This window comes from Saccoglossus kowalevskii, chromosome 20, assembly GCF_978046115.1.
Source record: "Saccoglossus kowalevskii chromosome 20, keSacKowa6.1, whole genome shotgun sequence".
Classification (NCBI taxonomy): domain Eukaryota; kingdom Metazoa; phylum Hemichordata; class Enteropneusta; family Harrimaniidae; genus Saccoglossus; species Saccoglossus kowalevskii.
In genome coordinates, this window is record NC_140660.1 from 27637249 (window position 1) to 27651627 (window position 14379).

General features: G+C 35.1%; 1 protein-coding gene across 1 annotated transcript in view; it reads right to left on the reverse strand.

The window, feature by feature from the left end:
- Window positions 1-693: 693 nt before the first annotated feature.
- LOC102803256 (uncharacterized) overlaps window positions 694-14379 on the reverse strand; it is a 34134-nt gene continuing 20448 nt past the window's right edge. Inside the window, exons 3-6 of the mRNA XM_085494474.1 lie at window positions 3572-3781; window positions 3122-3169; window positions 2138-2310; window positions 694-976 (exon numbers count right to left, since the gene is read on the reverse strand). Of these exons, the coding sequence (XP_085350600.1) occupies window positions 694-976; window positions 2138-2310; window positions 3122-3169; window positions 3572-3781 (714 nt within the window). The remainder of the gene's footprint in view (window positions 977-2137; window positions 2311-3121; window positions 3170-3571; window positions 3782-14379) is intronic.

Here is a 14379-nt window from a genome sequence, read left to right on the forward strand (position 1 = left end):
ACAATTCATACTTACTAAGAGACAGAGACATTTCAATGTATTTAATAATTGTATTAAATTTCAGATAGACTGGTATTTTACAAACCATATTCATTTCTGAACACACAAATTATAAACTTATACATATGTAAATATAATTATATATAATTATGATCTTATAAAAATACTGCTATAAAATGTATTTTCAAAAAGATAAAAATGCAAGTATAAAAAAGAAGTATTATTGTGGTTAAAATATATTTCATATCATAATTTCAACAAAAAAATAATAATGAATAGCTATTAGTAGTGTATGCATTTACGTATATGACAAATTAAATATTTTAATTATCCAGTATACGACACAATAATTAGAGATTAATTTCTAATTAAGCAAATACATCATTTCTTTTCCTTTTCATTCCACAGATCAATTTGAATCAATTGTTTTTCAATTTAGACCATCAAATAGAACCAAGGCTCTGTTCATTTTCCCAAAAAATTAATATACACACTCAATAAAATTGTCCATTCATTTGGACTTTTTTATGAAAACTTAATTTTTTTCAAAAATACTGACAAAAAACACACCCACTTTTAACTGACATTCGATGACCAAAAAGATGAATATTTATATTTCTTGTGTCTACAATTATAATGTCATCCTGCTTGTTCATAAATAAAAAATGCCCGTTCACCAACATGCCAGAATTTTTACAAATCTTCCCAGTTCACAGCCATCTTGCGAGCTTTCTCAAGAAGTGCATCTGCTTTCAGAAAACATTTGCAATTCATGAATTCTTTCACCAAGCGCGAAGATGGGTGGACAGTTTCTATCACATGGTGTTTAGTTTTGTTGATGATTTTTCCTTTTTCATGAGCAAACAATCCCCAAAGTATGAACACAACATCCTCACAATTATCGTTGATAATTTTAATTAATGTGTTCGTAAACTCCCTCCATCCTATCTCTGCATGACTATTAGGTTCATGTGCTCTGAAAAAAAATATACAATACAATATAATGTTCAACTTGTTAACTGAGGGCTTGAATCACTACACTTCATAACACCTGATTTAAAACTATGTTTGTCTGTCAGACACACACAAACTGTCATCAGATTGTTACAGTCATTAAAGTTACAAATATATTCTTGAGTGAGAGCCTGTTTTCTTTGTCTGTTGTGTTTATAATCTATTTGTAAAGGATAATAAATTCTGGCAAAATTTGTACTTGGCTACTAAATTTTTAAATTGCTCACCAACAATTTGAACTTGGTTTCCAATAGCATCTCTGGAAATAATTAAACTTTGAGGGCTACACAAGTAATCCACAAACAAATCTGTTATCGTATTGCCTGAGTGCATACTTTGCGATATTCTTGTAATACCTGCGATATTCTTGTAATACCCTTATTATTATACATATTTTACCTGCTTGTAATATACGAGGATACCTCAAAGTATGCATGAAGACAGTACAGCTGGAGTATCGTCCGACGTGCTGCGGAGGTTGATGCGCAGCGTACTGTCTGAGTGCATACTTAGAGGTATTCTCGTAATAACCTTACTATTATACATCTTTTCCTTCCAAGGATACATCACAGGAATGCTGAAAACGCTTTGAACAAAATCAGAAAATTTCTCTGTGGGGAGTCCGGTCAAACCCTGGTGGCAGCCATGATTTATTTTTATTATTAGACGCTTACGTGCATAATCATTTGCATTTCCCAATATAGTAGGATGAAAATACCGCAAAATTACGGCACCCTGTAACTTATGGCGTTAAGGTGATATATAATAATGTGAATTACTTTCATTTTTAGGGAAGAAAAATGTTTACACAAATAGCACAAGTTAAGGAAAATTGTGAAATATTGTAACAGTTACTGCAACATGTGCATGTGTCAGTGCTCTGTAATTTCTGTCAGCGAAATTCTACTTGTCCTCCCATGTACAGTATGCTCCACTTAGGGGTTGGCCATTTTAAATCTGACTGAAGAATTGCCAAAATTAAAAATTTACAGACAAGACACCACAAAAAATAATTCAACTGATTGCACTGGTTACACTGGTTTCAGCCACCCTTCTTGATTTTAAATGTTTGATCCCTTGACATTTGACAGAGTAGTTGAAATGAACATCCCTATATACTTACTCCACAGTAAGTGTGGCATTCAATAAAAGCACACCTTGCTCCGCCCACTTCTCAAGACAGCCATGATCTGGTTCACTGAAATCTGGATACTCAACTTTCAGTTCTTTGAAAATATTTTTCAGCGATGGTGGTTTTTTAATACCTTTTGGCACAGAAAATGCCAATCCATGAGCCTGTGTGTGCAATAAGATTATGGATATTCTGCATGTAAATAAAAAGATGAAAAAAAATAATTTGTAGTGTACATAAATGCAGAAGACTGGTACAATTATTTATTGCTGTGTTTTAGCAGTTGTCACGGCAACCAATCAGCATGCTCAAAAGTGTTGGTATTTGATAGGATATTGTGAAAGCAATGCAGACAAATTATATAATCAGTGGGCGTGGTTTTAGGAAAATACGATTGGTGGGTTCACTTTTATTTTTGGTGCTTCAACTTTTTTACATTTCTGCACAGATGTTTTTATTTGACAAGCTGTCTGAAAGCTAGCAAAAATATTTAAACACATGCATTGTCGGCAGCGCCTTTTTTATGACGTTTTGAAAACTTATTCAGTTTGATCAGTATTAAGTCAATTAAATAGCATGTATCACTAATTGGTTACTAAATATTTTTTTTAGACATATTTAACGATACTTTACACACTTTGTAAATGTTACATAATACCAATAGGTATTATCGGTATGCAGTAGTCTTGTGGAGATGTAGATAATACATATTTGGAAAAGTGATGTCTCATATAGCAATCAGAGTAAAATTTGATGCAGAGAGAAGCTGTGTTTGCTTTTAATTATCACCTTTCACCAAATGACTATTCAAATCATAAAAATATCAGCAACCAATCAAAATTCATGTTACAGTCATTGGATCTATTAGAGAGATGCTATCATAATTTTGAATAATCACTTAGTCAAATGTAGTTTGTTCGGAATTAAAAGCAAAAAGAGCTTTTGAGCACATTCTAGGAACACAGCTGCACTCACCTGACCATCTTTATGGTAAGGGTCTTGACCAACAATACAAACTTTAACCTGAAAATGAATGACTATTATATAACACAGTAATCAATATACAGTCCATCATCCATACTGGGTCTTTCTAACTATAGACAGATAATAAAAACTTTTGATTTGCAACCATGTCTACACTGTAAGAACGACAAGGATGTGAGATTCTCATTAACTGCAAAATCTGGACCCAGAATTGTCTGTGCATCTTTTCTTTCAAACTGCATAAATAGCCCTTGTTTGTTCAATGCCGATGATCGACTGCTTCAATGTTTGCAATATATTCTTGGATGTTTCAGCATTTTGTACATCGACATGCAATATGGGAATGAACTTTTTGCCCCCAAAAAAACATCGCTCTTCAGTTTCAAATTTTGGGATTGCCAAATGTTATAGAATATGTCCCTTTAAATATAAATACTGTACCTTATCCAATGGTGTCAGATGCAATGAATTAAAAATTAGTTCTTTTGGAGGGAATATTTTCACTCCAGGCTTTTTATATTCTCCTTCCAGGTAATTTTCAATGTTATACAAACTCTTGTTCAATCTCTGGTCCGTTTTTAACATTTCCATTATCTTAGCTTTCCAGCTCTCGTCATGTAGATACGACAACAGATTAAAATCAGAATTTTCCTAGGAACAGAAAATCACAAAATAATACATGATTCTATTGCCTATAGTAATGCCAACTGATGAGAAAACACACTCTACAGTCTCTCTGACACTGAATATATGATAGAATCTCACTTCCCAGTCTAACTTGACATAATAATATTAAAATTCATCAATAGGGGACAATTATGCTCCAGTGAATGTCATCTCTGCCTCCCCAACCCCAGAAAATATTGGGCAGATCAGATGGGTTTTCTCATCAAATTTAGCCAAGGGTTTAGAGCTATCGCTATTTAAAGTTCCTATCGCAATTTGGTGCATCACTATATAAGAGCATGTGGAGCTCTTTATAAGGCATTTTAGAGTTGAAAGAAATTCTGATAACATTTTATGTAAATTCTAACATGAATTTTTTGTACTTGGGAAGATATTTCAAATTTAATGTTAATCATGATCTATGAGAAGCAGCCTTCATGACTTTTCTGATTTATGGAAATTTAGGAAGGGCAACTTGAATGAAAACCTGTGAACTAGTTTTTTTAGGGGCCCAAGCCTGTAGGGCGTGGCCCCTGATCTTATTGTTCGGTTTTTTCTTCTTCTTCTTTCTTTAGGGGCACAAGCCCGAAGGGCGAGGCCCCTATTGTTATCGTCCGGTTTCTTCTTCTTCTTCTTTCTTTCTTCCGTAACTTTTTTCGTCAAGCCGTTTGAGAAAACCGCTGAACGGAATGATCTGATAATGCTCTATACTGATAGTCCCTAATGTGAACTGGTGCAACATGCTTTCAGAATGTCGATTGGTCAATTAGTTTGGCAGCCATATTGGATTGAAATAAAACCGGAAGTGGCTGTTTGACCACTTTCTGAGGGTCTAGGTGTCTAGATTTTTTTATGGTATATAGTACAACTCATGTGTAATAAACATCAGCAATAACAACTTTAGCGGTCATGCGACTTTTCCCGCCATTTTGTTTTTCCTAAAAACGGCAAAAAACACTTAAAAATCTTCTTCTTCAGAACCACCAAGCAGAATGCTCTCATATGTAGTATTTAGCTTCTATATATGAATCCCATTTATGTTTGACAAAATGTTTACGATTGGTCACGTGGTTTGGCCACCATTTTGGATTTCTTCTAAACAGGAAGTAGTTTTTTACTCTGGCAACACTTGAGGGAATATTTTCAATTTTGCTTCATGGCATCTGTGTATCAAGCCCTTTCAGAAACCTAAAAAAAATTTCAGATCAGTCACATGGTTTGGCCGCCATTTTGGATTTTAAGAAAAATTGACCAAAAGTTTGGGTATTTGTTTCTCAGAGACGATTCAACCAATCTACTAGATGTTTCTATATTTACCATGCATGGCCTTAGCTGCATACGAGAAAAATAATATTATTTTGATCAGTCACGTGGTTTGGCCGCCATCTTGGATTTTGTGAAAATAGAAATTATGCAACTACATGTTTTGTATTAGTCTGATTTCTTTCAAATTTTGTATGTGCATTTGTGTCATCAGATGCATCATTTTGCCCCAATAGCACACTGTTAGGCCTCGTGGCTGGGCACCCATGGGGTGGGGGCTTCTAACCTCATTAATATGCATAACTGTTATAACTCAAGCACTGTTGTAGTTAGGATGATGAATCCTGTGTTATTATGACAACCTTGAACAAGAGATTCGATTAAAATAACAAATGACCATATATGGTCATGTGAGCTCATTAATATGCATAACTGTCATATCTCAAACACTTTTGCAGTTAGGAAGTGGAATCCTGTGTTATTATGACAACATTGAACAAAAGATTTGATTAAAATAACAGATGACCATATATAGTCACGTGAGCTCATTAATATGCGTAATCGTTATATCTCAAACACTGTTGCAGTTAGGAAGATGAATCCTGTGTCATTATGACAACGGTGAACAAGAGATTTGATTAAAATAACAGATGACCATATATGGTCATGTGAACTCATTAATATGCATAACCATTATATCTTAAACACTGTTGCAGTTGGGAAGATGAATCCTGTGTTATTATGACAACAGTGAACAAGAGATTTGATTAAAGTAACAGATAACCATATATGGTCATGTGAACTCATTAATATGCATAACCATTATATCTTAAACACTGTTGCAGTTAGGAAGATGAATCCTGTGTTATTATGACAACAGTGAACAAGAGATTTGATTAAAAATAACAGATGACCATATATGGTCATGTGAACTCATTAATATGCAAGCAGTCATATCTAAAACACTGTCGCAGAGCAGGACATGTAACAAGTGTCATTATGAAGACATTGAATGAAAGATGTAACTGACATTAGAAATGGCTATATATGATTATGTAATCTCATTATTAAGAACATGGCTCATTATATATCCTGAAAACCATATTTCGATAACCAAACCAGGTAAATACATGGTACCAACTTCATTTTGACCTCATGTTACTGATAATTCAAGCTACCTGATTGTCTAACATGTGACCACATTAATTATGAAACAGAATCTTGTCAGCTTGGGCCCCGGTGACGCCGCTTGCGGCTTTAATTAGGGGCCCAAGCCCGAAGGGCGAGGCCCCTATTCTTATTGTCCGGTTTTTAGGGGCCCAAGCCTGTAGGGCGTGGCCCCTATTCTTATTGTTCGGTTTTTTCTTCATCTTCTTTCTTCTTTCTTCCGTAACTTTTTTCGTCAAGCCGTTTGAGAAAACCACTGAACCAAATAGTCTGAAATTGCTCTATATTGATAGTCTCTAATATGAACTGGTGCAACATGCTTTCAGAATTTTGATTGGCCAATTAGTTTGGCAGCCATATTGGATTGAAATAAAACCGGAAGTGGTTGTTTGACCACTTTCTGAGGGTCTAGGCGTCTAGATTTTTTTATGGTATATAGTACAACTCATGTGTAATAAATATCAGAAATAAAAACTTTAGCGGTCATGTGACTTTTCCCGCCATTTTGTTTTTCCTAAAAACGGCAAAAAACACTTTAAAATCTTCTTCTTCAGAACCGCCAAGTAAAATGTTCTCATATTCAGTACTTAGCTTCTACATATGGAGCAGATTTAGATTTGAGAAATTCATTATGTTTGGTCACGTGGTTTGGCCGCCATTTTGGATTTGTTCTCAACAGGAAGTAGTTTTTCACTCATGCCACACGTGAGCGATTATTTTCAATATTGCTACATGGCATCTCTATGTCAATCTCTTTTAGAAACCTATAAAAGATTTCAGATCAGTCACATGGTTTGGCCGCCATCTTGGATTTTGAGGAAAATTGACCAAAAGTTTGGGCATTTGTTTCTCAGAGGTGATTCAACGAATCTACTAGATGTTTTTATATTTACCATGCCTGGCCTTAACTCCATATGGAAAAAATAATATATTTTCGATAAGTCACGTGGTTTGGCCGCCATCTTGGATTTTGTGAAAATTGAAACTATGCAACTACATGTTTTGTATTAGTCCGATTGGAATACAATTTTGTACGTGTATTCTACTCTTTAGATACATTCTTTCCCCTTAATGGCACATGGCTAGGTCATGTGGCTACGCGCCCATGGGGTGGGGGGCTTCTAACCTCATTAATATGCATAGCTGCTATATCTCAAGCACTGTTGCAGTTAGGAAGATGATTCCTGTGTTATCATGACAACAGTGAACAAGCAATTTCATTAAAATAACAGATTACCATATATGGTCATGTGAACTCATTAATATGCATAACTGTTATATCTCAAGCACTGTTGCAGGTAGGAAGATGATTCCTGTGTTATCATGACAACAGTGAACCTGAGATTTGATTAAAATAACATATGACCATATATGGTCATGTGAACTCATTAATATGCATAACTGTTATATCTCAAACACTGTTGCAGGTAGGAAGATGAAACCTGTGTTAGTATGATGATGTTAAACAAGAGATTTGAATAAAATAACAGATGACCATATATGGTCATGTGAGCTCATTAATATGCTTAATCGTTGTATCTCAAACACTGTTGCAGGTAGGAAGATGAAACCTGTGTTAGTATGATGATGTTAAACAAGAGATTTGATTAAAATAACATATGACCATATATGGTCATGTGAGCTCATTAATATGCTTAATCGTTGTATCTCAAACACTGTTGCAGTTAGGAAGATGAATCCTGTGTTATTATGACAACAATGAACAAGAGATTTGATTACAATAACAGATGACCATTTATGGTCATGTGAACTCATTAATATTCATAACATTAATATCTCAAATAAATATATGGAACCAACTGCATGGGGTGGGGGCTTCTAACCTCATTAATAATCATCACTGTTATAACTCAAGCACTGTTGTAGTTAGAATGATGAATCCTGTGTTATTATGACAACGTTGAACAAGAGATTTGATTAAAATAACAGATGACCATATATTAATAACCTTTATATCTCAAATAAATACATGGAACCAACTGCATTTCGACCTCATGGTACTAATCATTCAAACTAATTGTGTATCATTTGACCTCATTATTTATGGCATGTATACTTGGGCCCCTGTTACGCTGCTTGCAGCTTTAATTAGGGGCCCAAGCCTGAAGGGCGAGGCCCCTATTCTTATTGTCCGGTTTTTTCTTTCTTCTTTCTTTCTTCCGTAACTTTTTTCGTCAAGCCGTTTGAGAAAACTGCTGAACTTAATAGTCTGAAAATGCTCTATACTTATAGTCCCTAATGTGAACTGGTGCAACATGCTTTCAGAATTTCGATTGGTCAATTAGTTTGGCAGCCATATTGGATTGAAATAAAACCGGAAGTGGCTGTTTGACCACTTTCTGAGGGTCTAGGCGTCTAGATTTTTTTATGGTATATAGTACAACTCATGTGTAATAAATATCAGCAATAAAAACTTTAGCGGTCATGTGACTTTTCCCGCCATTTTGTTTTTCCTAAAAACGGCAAAAAACACTTAAAAATCTTCTTCTTCAGAACTACCAAGCAGAATGCACTCATATGTAGTATTTAGCTTCTTTATATGAATCCCATTTATGTTTGAAAAAATGTTTACGATTGGTCACGTGGTTTGGCCACCATTTTGGATTTCTTCTAAACAGGAAGTAGTTTTTTACTCTGGCAACACTTGAGGGAGTATTTTCAATTTTGCTTCATGGCATCTGTGTATCAAGCCCTTTCAGAAACCTAAAAAAAATTTCAGATCAGTCACATGGTTTGGCCGCCATTTTGGATTTTAAGCAAAATTGACCAAAAGTTTGGGTATTTGTTTCTCAGAGACGATTCAACCAATCTACTAGACGTTTCTATATTTACCATGCCTGGCCTTAGCTGCATACGAGAAAAATAATATTACTTTGATCAGTCACGTGGTTTGGCCGCCATCTTGGATTTTGTGAAAATAGAAATTATGCAACTACATGTTTTGTATTAGTCTGATTTCTTTCAAATTTTGTATGTGCATTTGTGTCATCAGATGCATATTTTTGACCCAATAGCACACTGTTAGGCCTCGTGGCTGGGCACCCATGGGGTGGGGGCTTCTAACCTCATTAATATGCATAACTGTTATAACTCAAGCACTGTTGTAGTTAGGATGATGAATCCTGTGTTATTATGACAACCTTGAACAAGAGATTCGATTAAAATAACAAATGACCATATATGGTCATGTGAGCTCATTAATATGCATAACTGTCATATCTCAAACACTGTTGCAGTTAGGAAGTGGAATCCTGTGTTATTATGACAACATTGAACAAAAGATTTGATTAAAATAACAGATGACCATATATAGTCACGTGAGCTCATTAATATGCGTAATCGTTATATCTCAAACACTGTTGCAGTTAGGAAGATGAATCCTGTGTCATTATGACAACAGTGAACAAGAGATTTGATTAAAATAACAGATAACCATATATGGTCATGTGAACTCATTAATATGCATAACCATTATATCTAAAACACTGTCGCAGTTAGGAAGATAAATCCTGTGTCATTATGACAACAATGAACAAGAGATTTGATTAAAATAACAGATAACCATATATGGTCATGTGAACTCATTAATATGCATAGCAGTCATATCTAAAACACTGTCGCAGTTAGGAAGATGAATCCTGTGTTATTATGACAACAGTGAACAAGAGATTTGATTAAAATAACAGATGACCATATATGGTCATGTGAACTCATTAATATGCATAACCATTATATCTTAAACACTGTTGCAGTTAGGAAGATGAATTTTGTGTTATTATGACAACAGTGAACAAGAAATTTGATTAAAATAACAGATGACCATATATGGTCATGTGAACTCATTAATATGCAAAGCAGTCATATCTAAAACACAGTTGCAGAGCAGGACATGTAACTCGTGTCACTATGAAGACATTGAATGAAAGATGTAACTGACATTAGAAATGGCTATATATGATTATGTAATCTCATTATTGTGCATAAGAACATGGCTCATTATATATCCTGAAAACCATATTTCAATAACCAAACGAGGTAAATACATGGTACCAACTTCATTTCGACCTCATGTTACTGATAATACAATCTACCTGCAGCTGATTGTCTGACATGTGACCTCATTAATCATGAAACAGAATCTTATCAGCTTGGGCCCCGGTGACGCCGCTTGCGGCTTTAATTTCTTCTTTCTTTCTTTCTTTCTTTCTTCCGTAACTTTTTTCGTCAAGCCGTTTGAGAAAACCGCTGAACGGAATGGTCTGATAATGCTCTATACTGATAGTCCCTAATGTGAACTGGTGCAACATGCTTTCAGAATTTCGATTGGTCAATTAGCTTGGCAGCCATATTGGATTGAAATAAAACCGGAAGTGGCTGTTTGACCACTTTCTGAGGGTCTAGGCGTCTAGATTTTTTTAAGGTATATAGTACAACTCATGTGTAATAAATATCAGCAATAAAAACTTTAGCGGTCATGTGACTTTTCCCGCCATTTTGTTTTTCCTAAAAACGGCAAAAAACACTTTAAAATCTTCTTCTTCAGAACCACCAAGCAGAATGCTCTCATATGTAGTATTTAGCTTCTATATATGAATCCCATTTACGTTTGAAAAAATGTTTACGATTGGTCACGTGGTTTGGCCACCATTTTGGATTTCTTCTAAACAGGAAGTAGTTTTTTACTCTGGCAACACTTGAGGGAATATTTTCAATTTTGCTTCATGACATCTGTGTATCAAGCCCTTTCAGAAACCTAAAGAAAAATTCAGATCAGTCACATGGTTTGGCCGCCATTTTGGATTTTAAGCAAAATTGACCAAAAGTTTGGGTATTTGTTTCTCAGAGACGATTCAACCAATCTACTAGATGTTTTTATACTTACCATGCCTGGCCTTAGCTGCATACGAGAAAAATAATATTATTTTGATCAGTCACGTGGTTTGGCCGCCATCTTGGATTTTGTGAAAATAGAAATTATGCAACTACATGTTTTGTATTAGTCTGATTTCTTTCAAATTTTGTATGTGCATTTGTGTCATCAGATGCATCATTTTGCCCCAATAGCACACTGTTAGGCCACGTGGCTGGGCACCCATGGGGTGGGGGCTTCTAACCTCATTAATATGCATAACTGTTATAACTCAAGCACTGTTGTAGTTAGGATGATGAATCCTGTGTTTTTATGACAACCTTGAACAAGAGATTTGATTAAAATAACAGATGACCATATATGGTCATGTGAGCTCATTAATATGCATAACTGTCATATCTCAAACACTGTTGCAGTTAGGAAGTGGAATCCTGTGTTATTATGACAACATTGAACAAAAGATTTGATTAAAATAACAGATGACCATATATAGTCACGTGAGCTCATTAATATGCGTAATCGTTATATCTCAAACACTGTTGCAGTTAGGAAGATGAATCCTGTGTCATTATGACAACAGTGAACAAGAGATTTGATTAAAATAACAGATAACCATATATGGTCATGTGAACTCATTAATATGCATAACCATTATATCTTAAACACTGTCGCAGTTAGGAAGATAAATCCTGTGTCATTATGACAACAGTGAACAAGAGATTTGATTAAAATAACAGATAACCATATATGGTCATGTGAACTCATTAATATGCATAGCAGTCATATCTAAAACACTGTCGCAGTTACGAAGATGAATCCTGTGTTATTATGACAACAGTGAACAAGAGATTTGATTAAAATAACAGATGACCATATATGGTCATGTGAACTCATTAATATGCATAACCATTATATCTTAAACACTGTTGCAGTTAGGAAGATGAATCCTGTGTTATTATGACAACAGTGAACAAGAAATTTGATTAAAATAACAGATGACCATATATGGTCATGTGAACTCATTAATATGCAAAGCAGTCATATCTAAAACACAGTCGCAGAGCAGGACATGTAACTCGTGTCATTATGAAGACATTGAATGAAAGATGTAACTGACATTAGAAATGGCTGTATATGATTATGTAATCTCATTATTGTGCATAAGAACATGGCTCATTATATATCCTGAAAACCATATTTCGATAACCAAACCACGTAAATACATGGTACCAACTTCATTTCGACCTCATGTTACTGATAATACAATCTACCTGCAGCTGATTGTCTAACATGTGACCTCATTAATTATGAAACAGAATCTTATCAGCTTGGGCCCCGGTGACGCCGCTTGCGGCTTTAATTAGGGGCCCAAGCCCAAAGGGCGAGGCCCCTATTCTTATTGTTCGGTTTTTTCTTCTTTCTTCTTCTTTCTTCCACAACTTCTTTCGTCAAGCCGTTTGAGAAAACTGCTGAACTGAATAGTCTAAAAATGCTCTCTACTGATAGTCCCTAATGTGAACTGGTGCAACATGCTTTCAGAATTTCGATTGGTCAATTAGTTTGGCAGCCATGTTGTAATGAAATAAAACCGGAAGTGGCTGTTTGACCACTTTCTGAGGGTCTAGGCGACTAGATTTTTTTATGGTATATAGTACAACTCATGTGTAATAGATATCAGCAATAAAAACTTTAGCGGTCATGTGACTTTTCCCGCCATTTTGTTTTTCCTAAAAACGGCAAAAAACACTAAAAAATCTTCTTCTTCAGAACCACCAAGCAGAATGCTATCATATGTAGTATTAAGCTTCTATATATGAAGCCCATTTACGTTTGAAAAAATTGTTATGATTGGTCACATGGTTTGGCCGCCATTTTGGGTTTCTTCTAAACAGGAAGTAGTTTTTTACTCATGCCACACTTGAGGGATTACGTTCAATATTGCTGCATGGCATCAGTATATCAAACTCTTTCAGAAATCTAAAAAAGATTTCAGATCAGTCACATGGTTTGCCCGCCATCTTGGATTTTTGGCAAAATTGACCAAAAGTTTGGGCATTTGTTTCTCAGATGTGATTAAACCAATTAACTGCTGGTTTTGAATATAACATGCCTGAACATTGCTACATGTGAGAAAAATAATATATTTTCGATAAGTCACGTGGTTTGGCCGCCATCTTGGATTTTGTGAAAATGAAACTTGTGCAATTACATGTGTTGTATTGGTCAGATTTGGCTAAAATTGTGTATGTCAATTCTACTCAAAAGTCGCATTCTTTTCCCTGAATGTCACATGGCTAGGTCGTGTGGCTACGCGCCCATGGGGTGGGGGCTTCTAACCTCATTAATATGCATAACCATTATATCTTAAACACTGTTGCAGTTAGGAAGATGAATCCTGTGTTATTATGACAACAGTGAACAAGAGATTTGATTAAAATAACAGATGACCATATATGGTCATGTGAACTCATTAATATGCATAACCATTATATCTTAAACACTGTTGCAGTTAGGAAGATGAATCCTGTGTTATTATGACAACACTGAACAAGAGATTTGATTAAAATAACAGATGACCATATATGGTCATGTGAACTCATTAATATGAATAGCAGTCATATCTGAAACACTGTCGCAGAGCTGGACATGTAACTAGTGTCATTATGAAGACATTGAATGAAAGATGTAACTGACATTAGAAATGGCTATATATGATTATGTAATCTCATTATTGTGCATAAGAACATGGCTCATTATATATCCTGAAAACCCTATTTCGATAACCAAACCACGTAAATACATGGTACCAATTTCATTTCGACCTCTTGTTACTGATAATACAAGCTACCTGATTGTCTAACATGTGACCACATTAATTATGAAACAGAATCTTGTCAGCTTGGGCCCCGGTGACGCCGCTTGCGGCTTTAATTCTTCTTCTTCTTTCTTCCACAACTTCTTTCGTCAAGCCGTTTGAGAAAACCGCTGAACAGAATGGTCTGATAATGCTCTATACTGATAGTCCATAATGTGAACTGGTGCAACATGCTTTCAGAATTTCGATTGGACAATTAGTTTGGCAGCCATATTGGATTGAAATAAAACCGGAAGTGGCTGTTTGACCACTTTCTGAGGGTCTAGGCGTCTAGATTTTTTTATGGTATATAGTACAACTCATGTGTAATAAATATCAGCAATAAAAACTTTAGCGGTCATGTGACTTTATCCGCCATTTTGTTTTTCCTAAAAACGGCAAAAAACA